This window comes from Bos grunniens, chromosome 26 (genome assembly GCF_055505025.1).
Source record: "Bos grunniens cultivar Pamir isolate PY7600 chromosome 26, Bosgru_T2T1.0, whole genome shotgun sequence".
Taxonomy (NCBI): domain Eukaryota; kingdom Metazoa; phylum Chordata; class Mammalia; order Artiodactyla; family Bovidae; genus Bos; species Bos grunniens.
Window position 1 is genome coordinate 45,238,306 of NC_141190.1, and position 19,401 is coordinate 45,257,706.

A 19,401-nucleotide genomic window follows, 5' to 3' on the forward strand; every position below is an offset into this window, starting at 1 on the left:
AAAGTGCCGAAACTTTAGGGGAAGGGCATGGGGCAAAAGCACACAATCAATTTTATTGATGTTGGCAATTTTCCGCTTCATTCCATACTATTTATAGAATGGGCTTCCCTGGTGGCTCAGTGGTGCAGAATCTGCCCGCAGTGTAGGAGATGTGGGTTTGATCCCTGGGTTGGGAAGATCCCCTGGAGGAGGGCATGGCAGCCCACTCCGGTATTCTTGCCTGAAGAATCCCATGAACCGTGGGGCTCATGCAGTCCTGTTCTTAGCTGTTTCACTACGTTCTACCTTTTGTACAAATGCTTACTCCTCTAGATTCGCTAGATTTAAAAAATCCCTCTAGAAATCAGAGCATTATCACAGGTCTCCAAGGCTCCTTTCCCCTGTCGTAATCAATGTTGACATTCACCTCAACTTCATTTCTCCATCTGTTGTAGATGATATTAGTGAGCTCTGGAAAGAGGGCATGCCCCTTCTGTGGGCCTCAAGCTTGGCCACGTGATGGGGCTGACTCTGGTCAACGAAATGTGCATGGAAACAGATGCTGCCTGTCTGAGTGGGAGCTTTAAGAACCTCCGGTCCCTTTTCCCTCTGTCACAAGACCAGCCATGACTTTGACAGAGGCTGCTCCACAGGCCAGGGTCCCGATACCAGAGCCTAAGCTCACCCAGAACCGACATGATGTGAGTGAGAAATAGTCCTTTTGTGTTGCGAGTCACTGAAATTGAAGAGTGGCTTGTCCCTGAAGTGTAACCTAGCCCAAAATGACTGCCTGGAAGGTCCTAGCATAGATCTGTGAATCACTTTTTCCACTGAAGCACCTCTCAAGTCCTGTGGTTTCCAGTCTTACTTGACTCACACTTTCTTCCTTCCTTTCCTTCTCTCCTTGTCTTGCCTTTCCTTTAAATTCAGACTTTAAAATTCAGGAATGGGCATTGAATTTTATCAAATATTTTTTTTTAGCATCTCTGCCAATCATATTTCTCAACATGCTATCGATTTGCTGACTTGGATTACTAGATTTTAAAATACTGAGCCATCCTTATATTCCTGAGATGATCTCATCGGGCTCAGTGGGCTTGGGTTCTATGTGCTCATGTGCTGTGTGTTTCTTTTTAATCTTTTTCCTGAGTGAGACTAGATGGAGGCTTATCTTGTGTTTTTAATTTTTCCCAAGGAAGCAACCCATGCTGTTATTAGTTTCATTTTCCCCAATTAATTTATACTTTTCATTTCTGAACTGGAATTCCCTCTGACTGAACACCCCAGGAAAGGCCATGAGCAGTGGATCATCAAAAGCATCGCAGGCGGCGCCTGGAATTCAGGGAGTCTGAGAAACGCGGCTGTAGACTGTGCTGTCACGGTTGGTCTCATTCGCTGTTTGCTACATAATCTGCTGTTCACCTTTGACTGAAGAATCAGTGCATTTCTAGGACATAGTTTTTCTACCTTCGGTGCATTATAATCGTCAGAATTTGAGCCTTTTAGATCTGAGTTTTACTTCATGCATTAATGTACAAAATTATATAATTTTTCCAGAGGCGTTTTGAAAGGTGCATGCACATTCTGTGTGTTTGAAGTATCCTATTTGACATACATATGTATATATATATATATACATACACACATACATATATCAATTGATCTACATTATTAGCTATGTCTGAGGCCTTCTATGTACATACTTTGTTACTTGCTTTCTCATGGGTGGAAGGTGGGAAAAATAAGGACCCTTGTTATCATCCTGTAAATTTGTTTTCTTAATGAAGTTCTTTATGAAATCAGAGTCTATTAAAAAAAATTGTAATAGATTTCCATTTGCACTTAGATTTTTACTCTTCTGTGTAAATATTTCTAGTCCTGCTTTCTTTCTTTCTGAATTTATCTCTTCTATAAATGAGGTGAGCTTTAAAACTTTATTTTGATAAGTTGTATATCACATTGTTTAGAAAAGCTATTAGGTCTCCCCCACCTCTAGTATGGGCTTCCCCGGTAGCTCCGCTGGTAACTGAACTAGCCTGGAGAAAGGATAGGCTACCTACTTCAGTATTCTCAGGCTTCCCTGGTTGTTCAGATGGTAAAGAATCTGCCTGCAATGCAGGAGGCCTGGGTTCGATCCTTCGGTTGGGAAGATCCCCTGGAGATAGGGCATGGCATCCCACTCCAGTATTCTGGCCTGGAGAATCCCCGTGGACAGGGGAGCCTGGTGGGCTATAGTCCATGGGGTCGCAAAGAGTCAGACACACCTGAGCGACTGCGCACAGCACAGCACACCCCTAGTGTACGTGTGAAAAGGCATACAGACATCTTCCCTCCTCATCCCACCCCCTGATGGGCTCATGTGGATTGCAGCACTCATCTCCTGACCCTCCAGCTCACCACCCTTCTTAAGGTTCTTGCTGTTTAGTTGCTAAGTCGTGTCTGACTCATTTTCGACACCATGGACTGTAATCCGCCAGGCTCCTCTGTCTGTGGGATTTCCCAGGCAAGAATACTGGAGCAGGTTGCCATACCATTCTCCAAGGGGTCTTCCCGACCCTGGGATTGAACCCAGGGTCTCCTGCGCTGACAGGCAGATTCTTTACTGCTGAGCCACCAGGGATGCCCCTGTTAGATTCTTATGCATCTCGTGCATCTATACATGGATGAGAATACAGATACCTTCTCCAACTTGAGAGCTCCCCCGCCCCTACTTTGGTAAAAATCTCAGTAATGAATGGGACACCTCTTTATATTGACCTGTATACCATTTATTGGATATAATATTCGTAACAATGACTTTTTTCTATGGAAATAGCAAGTTGTATTACCTGTAGACCCCCCGATATGAGAAACGTGTACAAAGGTAACAGACTGTAACATAAAAAGGTAAGTGAAAAAAAAAATTAGCAAACCAAAGCGTGATACATGGACAAAGCACTATAAAAATGAAGGTACTGGTTTAGTAGCTGTGACTTTGTACTGTGCTGAATGGCCTGTAGCCAGGTTTTAGAGAGTTCTGTGCCACACATGTTCAAACAGTGCACTTTCCTTCAAACCTCCCCACTTGCCCTGACAGAGGGTACATAAGAGCAGCGAACTCTGATGTTGCTCACTCTCCATGGACTCTGAAGGGATTTTCTCTTTCTAGTTTGATGTATTTTTTTTTTTTTTTTCTCTATCACTGTCTTTCCCACTTAAGTATTTGCTTATAGGCCATAAACATAGGTATCAGTCCACTTCTTTGCAAAACTAAAATGATCACATGAGATTTTTTCCTTTTGTCTGGATTTAAAATGTGCTAAATTGAGGACTAAAAAAAATTATCTCATGGAAGGAGTATCACAGGTAATGACTTCTGAAGAGGATGTGGAAAAATCAGGGTTGGTTACAGAGTACTGAAAATTCCTTTGTGTATTAAATCTTCCGGCTATCACGAGTGACTGCTGGCTGTTACGACAGTTTTATACGCGGGGTTTCTCCTCCTGGTGCCTCATGGGTCAGGCTCTTACTGGCTGGGCTCTGCCACTGGTGTCCTCAAAGAAAAGAGGGGGTTTGCTTCATGAAACGCAGAGAGACGGTCCATACCCGTGCAGGTCAGTGGCTTCTGGAAGCATCGCTGCACAGAAACGGTTCTCAGCCTTTTCTTTAGCTTGTTGTTACGCATATGACCATCAGAGTTTTCAAACAGGTTTAAAAGAAAGAGATGGAGAGTGAGTCGAGAGACGTTCGGTCATCACAGGCGAACTGAGTTCCTATGGCCAACTCTCCCTTGTAATTAGAGTAAGTCTTTAGGTGGGAGGTGCCTGGCCGGAGGGTAGATGCTTCTGGATTCCCTGCTGGGGTGGCGGGTGTGGGGAGCAGGGAGTGGGCAGGGTTGCTTCCAGCTGTGGCCCTGGAGAAGGCTGGGTTTTGGGTGGACTTGCGGGGCAGCCACCAAACTGCAGAGATGTGTCAGAGACTGGATTAGGGCTGGGGAAGGAACTTGGGTCTGATGATAGGGAGAGATGCTAGCTGAGGCCACCTGTGTCCAGATGTGTTCACCGCCCTCTCTCTCGAGTCCTGGGGAGATGAGGTGGCACGCCTCAGGCTCCCGCCAACTAGCCATCATGTGGGGCGGATCCACAGCCTGAATCCCCCTTGGGGGCCAGCACTGGCCCTGGAGAGACTTCTGGGTGTGACGTTTACCTGGGTGACTTGTGTTTGCTTGGGGTCCTAACAATGAAGAAGGGTGTCCAGGCTGAGTCTGCCCTCCCTGGGGCTTCCTGCTCCCCAAACACCCTGGGGAGCCCTCCAGGGCAAGAGTCTTAAAAGAAATAAGCCTCACACCGAGAGCCTGGTAGGGGGATCAGGCTGTCGCCCAGGTATGGCGCCCTCCCGGTCACTGGGGTCTCAGTGGCTCAGAATGCTTGTAAACAGCAGTTGAGAGATGGCAGGAAGACGCTCGAGCATTCGAGTTGGCCCAGTACCAGGCTCTGTTTAGCACCACGGGAGATCACAGTCTCGTAGGAAGAGTCTGCCACAGAGCAGGGTCTGAGCTGTTTTTCTTTCGGAGGAGATATGGATATGTTGTACGGATTTGCCAGGGAACAATGGCCTCTGGTTTCAGCCTGAGAATTCCTAATAAAGTTAAGAAGGCATAAAAAGAGTCCCCTCTGAGACTAGTTGGGAATACTTATCCTCGTGTAGTTTAATTTGTCGCTCTTGTGGTCTCTGTGATGTCACCCCACATGTGGAAGCTGGAAAGTTCACACGGGGAAGGGCAGTCTCTGGATGCACAGTTTGACAATGGAAAATGTTATGCACCGTTTCTCTCGGTTGCTACACATCTGAGTCCATGTGTCAGGAAAAGCACACTGTTACACAAAATTTCAGGAAATCACCTTTTCAGTAGAACGCCTGGAAGGTTAGCCATGTAGTTCCCAGTCAAGTGGGGTCATATAACCTGCACCTCTAGTAAGACGGAAGGAGAGTGACGACCCCTAGGGGCCGACTCTGCGTCGAGGCGTGCGGACTCTCAGCCAAGGCCGTCTAAACCCACATTAACTCTAGTATTCATGCCCATACAATCTTAAAAAAATATTAAAAATAGATGGTCATTGAAATATAAGTATTCATTTTCATTTCTATCATCTAGGAGGATATAAAAAGGGGGAGAAATACCTCTTCCCCTCCCCCAAGCAAACTGGCTCTTGGTTCCTAAGTTATATTAAAATGAAAGTTATTGCTGAATATGCTTCATTTGCTAAATACTGCATATGGAAGTACTGTTCCTTGAATAACATTCCCTGTGTACTGTACGGGGGTGTCAGGTTTAAATATGTTCTTTTCCAGAAATGAACTGCACGGCTCTATAAAAGCGCTTAGTATGTAGAGAGAAAAATGTGTCATCAGCCATGGCCGAGTGGCCAGTGATGATGACATGTAGGATCACAGCGTTAACCTCTTTTAATACCAAACTATTCCTGGTTCTCTGAAATAGAAGCACAGGAATTCTAGTTAAGGACAGACGAGAAAAGTTCACACCCTCTTCCCTGCCCCAGCAGAAGGGGCTGCAGTGCCAGATCCAAGGATTTGGGTGTCTATAAAAATAATACCCACCTAATGCACCATAAAAATGCTGTAAACTTTCCCATAGAATATGTTTTTGGCCTTAATACAATTACCAGATATAATGCTAGTTACAGTAATTCTGTAAATACTCATCAGCAGTAATATTTTCTAACATGGCTTTATAGTTTTAAGAAACTAATAATTGCATAATGAACAAATTGCATGCTATAAGAGTTGGAATGTATTAGAGTCGCGTTCCCTTTGTGTGTGTGTGACATGGATTTATTGAGTTTATCCATGATCCTGAATGCTATGTTGCCTAGATACGGTGGGAACTCAGGGAGAGCTAAATGCACTCTTGTTTTCCTGAAGGCAAACCAAGATTCTTGGTATGTTTTGTCTTTCTGCTTCAAGGCATGGAAAAACCATGGAAATGACCCCAGATGAAGCTCTATCATGAAACAGAGTGGATTATGGAACGGTTGTCAATTGCCTTCTAATGTGAAAACTAGCCTCATAGGACCCCACTAGAAGACAGGCATAATGGCGTGTGACCTTGTCTGAGTAATTTTGTAATTTTCATGCCCTTAGGTACAGGCATCTTCGAGATCTCCTTGTGAAAATGGCTCCCCAGTCTGACATCCGAAGAGTGAAAGGTTGATAAGTCGGCTGCTCAAGACTGCATTTCATGAATATTGAGTGTGAATGTGAGGACTTTGATGCTCAACAGGTAAGTTGTAAAACCTCAAGAAACAGATCCAGGTTTTACGCTAAAAACATCTCTGAAAGATTCCTTCAGCCAAGGTGGGAAAACAAGATGCCCCAAAGAGAACTTACTAGTAACTTAGGGTTCTTTGTCCAACTTATCCTAACAAAGACAGCAGACCTGTCCCAGTGAACACAGCTTTCCATTTGGCTGCAGTTTTTGCAAGCACAGGGATTCTGCCTAATTTTTAATAAGCTGAACCTTGCAATAAAAGGAGATTTTTATCTCCAGAATTGATTCACTAGATCTGGTTACGGGTTCACATCTGAAAATAGTTATGCTCCTGTGGAAAGCCTCATCTGTCTGTCGGAACACAGTATCATTGTGTTACAGTCAAGAACACAAGGTGGTAATTTGTTCAGCTCCAAACAGCACAGGCAGACGGAGGTTTGCAGGGCTCGGGCAGTAGCTGTCTTGTAGAAACACCACCTTTCCCAATCTAAATAAGGCGCTGATGCCAGCACTCCGCAAAGGGCAGCCAGGAAAAGAAGTTCTTGGTGTTTCTATAAAGCAAACTTCTCGGCCGGCTCTCCAAACGTGCTCATAGCTGGTGAGCTCAAGGTCAAGTGTCTGCCTGGCCTCGTGTTCCAAGTCTTGTCTCCTACAGTGGCCACACCTTAAAATTCCTCTCCAGGATCCAGGCTCTCTCCCGAGCCCCCTGGCCAGAAGCCAGGTCCTTCCCTGCGATCCTGGAGCTTCCAGGGATAACCCTGGTGGGCCAGCCCGTCAGCTGTGACAGTGTCCAGAATATCCCTGGAGGCCCAGCCCAGCCTGGACCTGAAGCCAGGCTCTGGCCTGAGCAGGCCTTCTACCTGGGGTCTCTTGTTTGGTGTCTGGTACCAGAACCACTGCCATGGGTAAGCTGGGCAACTGCCCTCTTCATGAAGCCTCCATCAGAAATAACATCCTGTCCAGAATCCCAAAGAACATGATATTTCAAGTTCACTAAACTATTAAAAGCACAACAAGCCTTCCTTCCATGGAAAACTCAGTGATGGGTTTTTTTTTCTTTTTTAAAAAAAAGCCCACTACAGTGCACTGCACTGTAAAAGGCATTCTGCATAAATTAATAATTTACAAGTACCTGAGCAAGTAAGTATACAGAGCACCATAGCACAGCACAGCACCGACGGCAGTAGCTCAAAGTTCTTTCAAATCATGGTGTTTGAAAAATTAAAAAATTCTAAAAGTTGGTACAAAAAAAAAACTCCAACTGGAGTTGAGAGATAGTGCAAACTTGTGTCTTCACTGTTGAACAAAGGTGTCGGCTTGCTTCTCACTTAGCATAGGCAATGGGGGCAGGTCTGGGCACGGGATGGGGCTGTTTCGGAGCAGGTCTGCAGGAAGAGAGAGGAGAAAACGACTGTGGTCAGAGGCCCTACCAGCGATTTCTGCCAACCCTAGATGCCCAGGTTGGAGATACCGTTTCCTGTGCTGTGATGGGCTTCCAGGGTCAGATCTCACCTCTGCCCCCCTACCCCACCCCAGGTGCTGGAGACCAACAGCTCTTTCCAGCAGCAGGGGTGGCAGATTCAGAAAGGACCTTGCTGAGGCCCACAGCATCTTTAGCCATTTATGACCCTTTTCAAAGCTGCCCCTCCTGTCCATCCACAAAGTGATTCGAGAAGAATGCCATGAAGCAGAACGGTGCAAGCCACAAGGGTGAATCTCACATGCAACTTTAAATTTTCTAGCAGTTGGATGAAAAAAAAAAAAGACTAAATAATTTTAGTCATATTTCATTTAACCCACCATGTCCAGAGTAGCAGTATTTCAGTAAGTCAACATAGAGAATGACTGAGATACCTGACATGTTGCAGGTACTGACTGCATAACCCAGGGTCTATCTGCACTGCCCGTGTATCCTGTCTTCCACCAGCCACAGCGTGCCCAGGAGCGACGGTACTGAGGCGGCTGCAGAGGATGGGCAGTGAAGCTGGGCATGTGGGATCCCTCAGAGATGGACAGAGTGTTCTCCTAGGTGGAGACAGAACCAGCTCCCCCTGGTATCATCAACTGGCAGAGGTAAGACAGGCAGCTGCCTGAGATCATTTAAGAGAGGGCCTTCCCCAGAGGATCTAAATACATATTTCTCCAAAGAAGTCGCTCAGTTGTGTCTGACTCTTTGCGACCCCATGGACTGTAGCCCACCAAGCTCCTCCGTCCATGGGATTTTCCAGGCAAGAGTACTGAGTGGGTTGCCATTTCCTTCTCCAGTGGATCTTCCCGACCCAGGGATTGAACCTGGGTCTCCTGCATTGCAGGCAGATGCTTTACCTTCTGAGCCACCAGGGAAGCTCACAGAAGGCACACAGATGGCTAAAAAGCCTATGAAAGATGCTCAACATCACTAATCATCAGAGAAATGCAAATCAAAAGGACCATGAGGTACCCCACCTCACACCTGTCAGAATGGCTATCATCAAAAAGTCTAAACCATCTATAAGGTGGGGAGGGGGGATGGGGTGGGAGGTGAGAGAGAGGTTTAAGAGGAATGGGACATATGTATACCCATCAGGGCTGATTCATGCTGAGGTATGGCAGAAACCAACACAGCATTGTAAAGCAATTATTCTCCAATTAAAAATCAGTAAGTCTGTAAACAATAAAGGCTGGAGAAGGTGTGGAGAAAAGGGAATGCTCCTACACTGTGAGTGGGAATGTAAACTAGGGCAGCCCCTGTAGAACCCAGTATGACGGGCCCTCAGAAAACTGAAGGTAGGATTACCATGTGACCCAGAAATCCCACATCTGGAGATAACATTAATTCAGAAAGATAACACGCACCCCAGTGTTCATTGCAGTGCTATTTACAATAGCCAAGAAGCAACCTAAATGTCCATCGACATAGGAACGGATAAAGATGTGGTACATATATACAGTGGGATAGTGCTCAAACATAAAGACAGAAAGACAAATATCATTCATATGTGGAATCTAATTTAAAAAATGATATAAATGAACTTATTTACAAAACAGAAGCAGACTCACAGATTTTGAAAATGAACTTAGGGTTTACTCAAGGGATGTGTGTGTGGGGGGATTAATTAGGATTGGTATTAACATATCACTATATATAAAACAGACAACCTGCTGTAGCAAGGACCTACTGTATATGCACAGGGAGCCTGCCTGAATATTCTGTAATGACCTATATGGGAAAAGAATCCAAAAGAGAATGAATATATATATGTATAACTGAGTCACCATGCTGTGTACCTGAAGCTAACACCACACTGTACATCAAGTATACTCTAATAAGAGAAACCTGTACGCAGGCCAGGAAGCAACAGTTAGAACTGGACATGGAACAACAGACTAGTTCCAAATAGGGAAAGGAGTACGTCAAGGCTGTATATGGTCACCCTGCTTATTTAACTTCTATGCAGAGTACATCATGAGAAACGCTGGGCTGGAGGAAGCACAAGCTGAGATCAAGATTACCGGGAGAAATATCAATAACCTCAGATATGCAGATGACACCACCCTTATGGCAGAAAGTGAAGAAGAACTAAAGAGCCTCTTGATGAAAGTGAAAGAGGAGAGTGAAAAAGTTGGCTTACAGCTCAACATTCAGAAAACTAAGATCAAGGCATCTGGTCCCATCACTTCATGGCAGATAGATGGGGAAAAAGTGGAAACAGTGGCTGACTTTATTTTTCTGGGCTCTAAAATCACTGCAGATGGTGATTGCAGCCATGAAATTAAAAGACGCTTACTCCTTGGAAGGAAAGTTATGACCAACCTAGATAGCATATTCAAAAGCAGAGACATTACTTTGCCAACAAAGATCTGTCTAGTCAAGGCTATGGTTTTTCCAGTAGTCATGTATGGATGTGAGAGTTGGACTATAAAGAAGGCTGAGAGCTGAAGAATTGATGCTTTTGAACTGTGGTGTTGGAGAAGACTCTTGAGAGTTCCTCGGACTGCAAGGAGATCCAACCAGTCTATCCGAAAGGAGACCAGTCCTGGGTGTTCATTGGAAGGACTGATGTTGAAGCTGAAACTCCAATACTTTGGCCACCTGATGTGAAGAACTGACTCACTTGAAAAGACCCTGATGCTGGGAAAGATTGAGGGCAGGAGGAGAAGGGGATGACAGAGGATGGTTGGATGGTGTCACTGACTCAATGGACATGAGTTTGGGTAAACTCTGGGAGTTGGTGATGGACAGGGAGGCCTGGCATGCTGCAGTTCATGGGGTCACAAAGAGTGAGACACAACTGAGTGACTGAACTGAACTGATACTCTAATAAAATTTTTTTAAAAAAATCACTGCCTCAGGAGAAGAGCAAAAAAAAAAAAAAAAAAAGGCCTTTCTATGTGGTATGCATAATTTATATATAATGGAATATTTCTCAGCTATAAAAAAAGAATGAAATATTCTTGCAGCCACACGGATGGACCCAGAGACTATCACATTAAGTGAAGGAAGTCAGAGAAAGGCAAATATCATATGACATCTATCCCTTCCGTGTGGCATCTAAGATATGACACAAATGATCTACAGAACTTGTGGCTTCCAAAGGGGAGGGAAGTGGGGAAGGGACAGATTGGGAATCTGGGATCAGCAGATGCCAACTACCATGTGTAGACTGGATAAGGGGCGAGGTCCTCCCGTACAGCACAGGGAACTGCATTCACCATCCTGTGATGGACACTAATGGAAAGAGTAAGAGAAAGAATGTGCAGGTATAACTGAATCACTTTGTGCTATGGTAGAAACGAACACAGCACTGAGAATCAACTAAACTTCAGGAAGATGAAAGAGGGCCTTCCCCACCTTCCTGCCCATGTTTTTTTTTTCCTTTGAACACTAGAAAAGTAACTTTAAGATCAGTGTACAAACCGCAGTGAAATAATTAGGATGCTCTGCCATGTTTCTATATGTGTAGAGCCAGGAATCAAACTACTGTCCCGACCCCCTGACAAGCTGTATCTCTGAGATTTATTACAGAGATTTTTCATGGGCCAAACATTTTTCCCTGAGAGCTGGAATGAACTCACGAACGCACGCCTTCCCCTCGGAGATGCTGAATTATTGAACCCAGGGCCCGGCCAGCACCCCTACCTTGCTCACAAAGCGAGCTGTCTGCCAAGGGGGCATGTGTTTTGGCTGAGGGTTTAACCCGTCTGTGAGCTGGTAAATGTTTAACTACCCGCCATGGCGGGGGAAGTCAGAGGCCCTGGATCTGTGGTGCTTGTCAATTTCCATGGTATAAATAACTCATGCTCCCAATAGGACCTGGCTGAGCACGGAAGAGCTGTGTTGTGGCCAGGGCGCGGTGTTCCCATCACACAGAAACGACCGATGTAGGTGACCTCAAGAGAGTGGGTGGCAGTAAAATGTGAAAAAAAATGGAAGTTTGGGGCTCTGAACATTTATTACTTTTGTTTTTAATATAACTGGCATCATTTCCAGTTTATGTAATTTTAAAGAAGGCCCAGGCTTAACACCTAGCTGGCTAAATTCCTGGAAATTTAATAGTTCTTGCAAACCAACGGGAGCTGGCTCCAGCACACCACTGAGTTAAACCTCCCTGCCCAGGTCAGGATTGGGCCTAGTCCCTGGGGGGACGGCAGAGTGGATGACCCCCAGCGGCCGCTCAGTCTGCAAAGGCGATTCCTTTTGCCGGTTGGGTGGGAAGCTCCTGGTTACCCTTGCCCAGCAGTTTCTCCAGCCTAACTTCCTCCACTCCTCTCCTTTCATCCCTGGCCCTCCAACCTCACCTCGTTTCTTGGGATCCCAGGGACTGAGGAGAGGCCATCACAGTCCCAGTCATATTTTTGGAGGCAGGTGTCCCGCTGTTCCAGTATCACAACTGCTTGGCGGCTGGCTGTGGCCTGGCCCAGAGCATCAGCCGCTGCTCTGAAGGATCTGTTCTACTCGATCTTGAGCTGATCTCACGGGTAGGCCGGAATCACTGCTAAGAGCGACCAGTTCTATAGCTCCCAGCTGCTTCCTGTCAAGATCCGCCCTTGCATCTGTCTTACGCTGCTCCCACGGATGGGGAGTGCGGGACACACGGCCGGCACCACACTCCCCTGTCCTCCAGTGGCTTGAGAAGCGTGACCTGTACAGCTGGCCCACATGGTTTCCGGGAGGAAGAGAGAGAAGCGGGTGCATCACCAACCTGATGGGCGCCAGGCGGAGCGCAGACTCCTGCCGTCCCGGGGACCTGGCTGGGGCGCCGGCCAGGCGAGCCGTCTTGCTCAAAGGGTCTGCAGGCAGCGGCTTCTGAGGGGGGCTTGGCTTACGAGTTCCCTGCAATAAACCAGAAGGTGAGGCATGATCACCATCTTCGTGCACTTGGACGAGACACTGACTTCAGAAGCCATCAGAGTCCCCTGGAGACTGGGCTAGGGAGAGGAGGGCGGTCTCGTTGCTGCACAGCACGGCTTTCACTTCCTGTGAACTTGCTGACTACAGTCCCCTCACCATACAGGTGTGGTGGTGTGTGTGCGTGCATGTGTGAGTGCGCGTGTGTGTGCGTGCCCGTGTGTGTGTGTGTGTGTGTGTGCATGTGTCTGCGTGCTGTGTTAAAGATTTAACCACAGCATCATGGCTCAGCCGGTAAAGAATCTGCCTGCAATGCAGGAGACCTGTGTTTGGTTCCTGGGTTGGGAAGATCCCTTGGAGAAGTAAATGGCAACCCACTCCAGTATTCTTGCCTGAAAAATCCCATGGACAGAGGAGCCTGGTAGGCTACAGTCCATGGGGTCACAAGAGTCGGACGCGACTTAGTGACTAAACCACCAAACACCCATCATTTAGTTACAGACACTCAAAGACGAGTCTTCAGATGCCACGTTGCTGACCGGCCTTGGATGTAGAGTTGCTGGCGTCTCTGGCCTGCTGTCACCCAGAGGATGCCAACTTCCCCTGTGCTGTTCAGGCTTCTTTTCACTTTAGAAAGGCCCAGCACGAGAAGCTAGTGAAAGTCTTTTCAAGGAACACACTCATTTCTTCAAATTTGCCGGAACCCTCTAACAGAACTGGTTCAGCTGCGGGTGAACCAGAAAGGGAGGGGGCCACCCTCTCCCACCAACATGGGGTCAGTCACGCTGCTCCCCATAAAATGCATTACTGTTCTTCTACTGAAATACTTGCTGAGGATTCGTTCAAAGAGTCACCAACATGCCTGGAAAATGACACCCAGGAGGAAAATCCACGTCCACCAGAGGCCAGTGAGGGAGCCAGCAGTAGAGGGTGGGCAGAGCATGAACTTGGAGTTTCTGCTCTGGGTTTTATGCAAAGACCAACACTCTGGGACTTGTGCAAGTCTCTGGACTTCTCTGAACCTCAGTTTCTCTGGGTGTAAAATGGGAGAAAACAAAGACCCTTCTCATAGCATTGTTATGAGGACTACATCATGCATGGGAAACTCCCAGAACATGGATAACAATGATTAAAAGGCACCTGTGTTCCTGGGGTTCCTACCTTGGTTACTGTGGCGGGGGTGGGGGGGGCGGCGGAGCCTTTCACTGAAGCCATGGTGGGAAGTCGGTGAGCACTGATAACACTGTTTTGAGCCCAGGGTGAACTTAGGGATCAAGACACCACCCACTCTGGGCCTTGGAGCCTAGAAACACCTGTGTGTGCACAGAAAGTGTGCAGGAAAGGGTGCCAGGAACTCAAGGAAGACAGGACATCCTAATAAACAGATGGCCTCGCCCCTGTGATAGCACTCAGTATTCCATACATCCAGGACCACCCGGGATGATTTAAGAACATTTGAGTTGACTTTCTCATGGTACTCACTCCACTGATTACATCTCCACAGCAGTCAGAGCTCAAAGAATGTGACAATATAGTCCCTGCGCCCCCCCCCCCTTTAATGTTATCCCCTTGTGGCTCAGTTGGTAAAGAATCCCCCTGCAAGGCGGGAGACCTGGGTTCAATCCTTGGGTTGGGAAGATCCCTTGGAGAAGGGCATGGCAACCCACTCCAGTATCCTGGCCTGGAGAATTCCATGGACTGTATAGTCCATGGGGTCACAAAGAGCCGGACATGACTGAGCTTTTCACTTTCACTTTGTAAAGCAAAGGAAGCTATAATACCACAGAAGTTTGTCAACCACAGCTGCATGGAAAGTATGCCAAGTTGAGACAATGGGCAAACTGGGAGAGGAGAGAACCACTGAACAGGGATGGACTGACAAGGGACCTTTCCACATGAGTGCTCATTTAAGGAAACACGAACAGCCCGCAGAATGTAAAAGAGAACACACCCCTCACCAGGGATACAGACCCACAATGAGCACAAGCGCTGAGGTCAGGCCGTCCGCGTATCTGACCGGGCTCTGTGCCGATGATGCACTCTGAGAGGACACTCAAGTTATGCTGCTTCTCCACGTTGTGGAGAGAAGGTGATGCGAGGGTTAAGTGAGAGATGATCTATTAGCCTCTTAGCACAGAGCCTGGAGCACAGCGACCAATAAGCTACTATTATTGAAGGAGTGAACGGAACCACTTAAAAATGCCCTAATCGTACTGGGATTGCCACACACACACAGCTATATATGAAATAAATAACTGATAAACTATGGCACAGCACAGGGAACCCACTGCTCTGTGGCGATCTACATGGAGAGGAAATTGAAAAAAGACTGGATATACGTATATGTACAGTTGACTCCCTTTGCTGTCCAGCAGAAACTGACACAGAGTTGCAAAGCAGCTATACTCCAATAAAAACAAATTAATAAAAGCGCCAGAGTCCTCCCAACAGACTCACTCTGGGTGATAAACCATGGCGCTAAATCAACTTCCGTTTCCTGTAAGATGGCAGAAAACTATGAGCGAGATATTAGTGTGCACCGTAAAAATGGAATGCATGCACCATAAACGTGAAAGACTTTGAAGATTAAATAATTCATGACTAAATGATGACTAGTTTTGCCACTAAGTATGAATAACTATCTAGTCTTGCTAGTAAAGATAATGTCAGGGTTTTACTGCAAGGCTGGAGAGAATGTGAGATGTATGTTACAATGTATCACAATATATTTGGATTTATCACAGAAGCTTAGGAGGTAATTAGGTGGGCCATTCATTCTGGTTTGCCTGGGACATGCCCAATTTATGGTACCACTGAATTTATTAATCACAGTCTCTCTAATGTGTCCTGGTTTCAGTTCAGTTCAGTCACTCAGTCGTATCCGACTCTTTGCAACCCCATGAATCGCAGCACGCCAGGCCTCCCTGTCCATCACCAACTCCCAGAGTTTACCCAAACTCATGTGCATCGAGTTGGTGATACCATCCAGCCATCTCATCCTCTGTCGTCCCCTTCTCCTCCTGCCCCCAATCCCTCCCATCATCCAAGTCTTTTCCAATAAGTCAACTCTTCTTATGAGGTGGCCAAAGTATTGGAGTTTCAGCCTCAGCATCAGTCCTTCCAGTGAATACCCAGGACTGGTCTCCTTTAGGATGGACTGGTTGGATCTCCTTGCAGTCCAAGGGACTCTCAAGAGTCTTCTCCAACACCACAGTTCAAAAGCATCAATTCTTCAGCACTCAGCTTTCTTCACAGTCCAACTCTCACATCCATACATGACCATTGGAAAAACCATAGCCTTGACTAGACAGACCTTTGTTGGCAAAGTACTGTCTCTGCTTTTGAATATGCTATTTAGGTTGGTCATAACTTTCCTTCCAAGGAGTAAGCGTCTTTTAATTTCATGGCTGCAATCACCATCTGCAGTGATTTTGGAGCCCCCCAAAATAAAGTCTGACACTGTTTCCACTGTTTCCTGGTTTAGAGGAGAAATTATATAGTCACCCTAGTGATAAAAGCCCAGAGAGTTGAGATGTTGATTGAAAGTTCTGATTCAAACCTGGGCTCAGCAGAAATACCAATCTGCTTCCCTCCTGCCACACCCAGGACAGGTTTCTATGGAAACATGAAACAGGTAGCTGCCTAGGTAAGATGCCAGCTTCCCACCAGGCCCAACTGGGACAAACTGGCTTCATGGAACAGTGGAGTTAGTCAAAGATGAGGGGTCCTCCCTTCTCACGGATCAGACCTGGAGTCCAAAATCATCTGGACAGAAGCCCCTGCAGCACGTGCTCTGACCTTGGAGAGAGGAGCGGAGCTTCCGCACTCCCTTTGAGGCACCATTTTTCAAGCTGCCTTTGCAAAACCTGGACCTGAGGTTTCCTGAAGAAGTCCAATCCAACCTGGCTACAAAGAGCCGTCAGGATGGAGCAAAGGAATGACTCCAGGCCTCAGTGAACATAAACTCCACACTCAATAAACATTTCTTTAGGCTGACTTTCATTTTTAAAAAGGAAACAAGTTCAGATGCCCCTTTCTCTTCAACTCCTAGGTACTGGAGAAAAATCATGATCCGTTATTAAATAGAGTGGTCTCGGGCTTCCCTGGTGGCTCAGTGATAAAAAATCCACTTGCCAATGCGGAGACTTGGGTTCAATCCCTGGTCTGGGAAGATCCTGCATGCCACGGAGCAGCTGGGTCCGTGCACCAAAAACTACGGAGTCTGTGCTCTAGAGTCTGGGAGCTACAACTACTGAAGCCCACTCACCCTAGAGCCTGTGCTTCACAACGGGAGAGGTCACGACGGTGAGAAGCCCATGCCCCACAACTAGAGAGGAGCCCCCCTCACTCACTGCAACTAGAGAAAAGCCCACACAGCAACAAAGACCCAATGCAACCCAAAACAAATAAATAAAGTTACCCAAAAAAAATAGTGTTCTCATTCCTCCATTTTCTGCTCATGTTTTAGCAATAGTCACATATTTCAAATAATTTTTAGAGGGACGAGAATAAATTTTTAGATCCAAATATAGCCCTTTGCCTTGACTGTCATAGAGAATTCTCAACTGTTATCTCCGTCTGCATGATCAGCAAGAGGAAGTGCATCCTGCTTTTCCAGGGGGAATCCCCCCAGGAAGACCGGATGTTATCGCAGGAAAATGCCAGAGATGCCACAGAGGTCCCAGTGAGCTTGTGCAGGGCTGAGCTGGGGGTAGGGCAGCATGAATGCTGCTCACCGTCTGGCCATCCCTGGCCCTGCAGGAATGGATGCCTCCTGATAACAACAGGGATAACTGGTTCCTGGGGAGATGCCTTGTTCAGAAGAGGCAGGCGTCCTTGTAAGAGCGTGTTTGTACCTAGCTGGAAGAGGTCCTTACTTCTTTCCTTCTAAAACCACCTGAAGACGGTAAGGAAAATGCACAAGGAGGAGCAGAACTCCACTTCTGGGAAAGCTGAATATATGAGAAAAGGATGCAAAGTGTGCAGCAGGCTGGGCTGAGAAGAGCCCATGAAAGGGAGAACCTGGAAGAACACCCACCCTGCCTGCCAAGGACGAGACACGGGAGTGAGCAGGTGACGTGGGTCAGGGCTGAAGGCACAGCAGACGAGCTCAGCCATCTGCGCACGCGTGGAGCAGGGGAGGGTCCTGGCAGGGTCTCTGCTGAAAGCAGAGGAGGCCAAACCACCACCATCCCTCAAAGCCCGCTGTCTCTGCGGTGCCCTGGGATGTGGGCAATGTAAGAGCTGGTCCCAAGCTCTAACCTGGCCCTTCCCCCAGCTGACCTGCAACTGGTCCTTCCTCCCAGGAAGCCCTCCCTTCCTTTAAAGAGGAACGCAGACACACTAATCAAAACTGCTGAAAGAAGGAAGGAAGGAACCACAATAAACAAAGGGCCGACTAAGAACCCGCTGGCAAAAGTGTGTATGTATGTAAGGAAACGAAAAAGGAGCTGGCAAAAGTTAAGAGAAACAGGGAAGGAAAAACCAAAGCAACAGCACAAACCAAGGGCCTGGACGCACTGAACACAGTCAGGGCTACCGCGGTCCAGCTGAGGGAAAGGAGGAAAAGTTCAAGGGTAAAGGACAAAGAACGCCGGCAAAGGGATCTGAGCAAATAGTACAGAGAGAAAAGATATTCACCATTAACACGCAAAAACTTTTCTGAAAGAGTCAAGTCCTGGAAAGTGTACACTGTTTCCCTGGGGAAGTGCGTGAGACTCATCACAGTGACAGACTTTATTCTGCTGGGCTCCAAAATCACTGCAGATGGTGACTTCAGTCATGAAATTAAAAGAAAAGTTCCTTGGAAGAAAAGCTATGACAGACTTAGACAGCATATTAAAAAGTAGAGACATTACTTTGCCGACAAAGGTCCATATAGTCAAAGCTCTGGTTTTTCCAGTAGTCATGTAGGTGAGAATTGGACCATCAAGAAGGCTGAGTGCTGAAGAATTGATGCTTCTGAACTGTAGTGTTGGAGAAGACCCTTGAGAGACCCTTGGACAGCAAGGAGATCAAACCGGTCCATCCTAAAGGAGATCAACCCTGAATATTTATTGGAAAGACAGGTGCTGAAGCTGAAGCTCCAATACTTTGGCCACCTGATGTGAAAAGCTGTCTCATTGGAAAAGACTGATGCAGGAGGAGAAGAAGGTGACAGAGGGTGAGATGGTGGGATGGCATCACTGACTCAGTAGACATGAGTTTGAACAAACTCCAGGAGATAGTGAAGGACAAGGAAGCCTGGCATGCTGCAGTCCATAGGGTAACAAAGAGTCAGGCATGACTGAGCAACTGAACAACACCAACATCAGAAATAAGATACAACTCTTTAAAGCTACTGGCCTTTCAAGGATACAGAATCAGGTCACTTACAAGGAAAAAAAGATAAGCCATCTTCTGATTTCTTCAGAGCAGATAGAGGAAGCATGCATGGAAGAGCTTCAAGGAAGAAAGTGTGACCCATTAATTTTATGCCTAAAACATCATTGAAAAAGTAAACAAAAGACATTGATGTCTTTGAACATGCAAAAATTCAGAGAAAATTCGTCCCAAGAGTTCTAGAAGAAATTCTGAAAGTCCTACAGAATAGACTTCAGCCAGACAGGAAAAGGATGGCTCAGTGGCAAAAAGATTGAGCACTAAATCACTTCAATGTGGACCTCAGCTTAACAAAACTGTGGGAATTATGGCTACAGAACAGAAAGTAGATGTTACAAGCTGTAATACAGACAGTTCTGTAAGATAGACATTACAGAACTAACCGAAGTTATGAGGTGGATCATCCATTTCTAGATGCACGATGGGCTGGGTTATTTTGACCTAT

At 46.6% G+C, this 19,401-nt stretch overlaps 2 protein-coding genes across 6 annotated transcripts in view; one reads left to right on the forward strand and one right to left on the reverse strand.

The window, feature by feature from the left end:
* The window catches only part of FANK1 (fibronectin type III and ankyrin repeat domains 1), a 118,273-nt gene extending 108,130 nt beyond the window's left edge, over positions 1-10,143 (forward strand). The window contains exons 7-9 of one of the 2 annotated variants that reach the window (XR_015155538.1): positions 6,121-6,259; positions 8,116-8,320; positions 9,685-10,143. The gene's annotated coding sequence lies outside the window, so the exon portion shown is untranslated. Of the gene's footprint in view, positions 1-6,120; positions 6,260-8,115; positions 8,398-9,684 lie in introns of those variants that run through there. The other variant, XR_015155539.1, reaches the window with a different exon arrangement.
* The window catches only part of ADAM12 (ADAM metallopeptidase domain 12), a 394,287-nt gene continuing 377,611 nt past the window's right edge, over positions 2,726-19,401 (reverse strand). For all 4 annotated transcript variants that reach the window (XM_086378404.1, XM_086378406.1, XM_086378408.1 and 1 more), the window contains 2 exons: positions 12,430-12,560; positions 2,726-7,632 (listed from right to left, as the gene is read on the reverse strand). In XM_086378404.1, the coding sequence (XP_086234530.1) occupies positions 7,572-7,632; positions 12,430-12,560 (192 nt within the window). In that variant the 3' untranslated portion in view covers positions 2,726-7,571. The remainder of the gene's footprint in view (positions 7,633-12,429; positions 12,561-19,401) is intronic.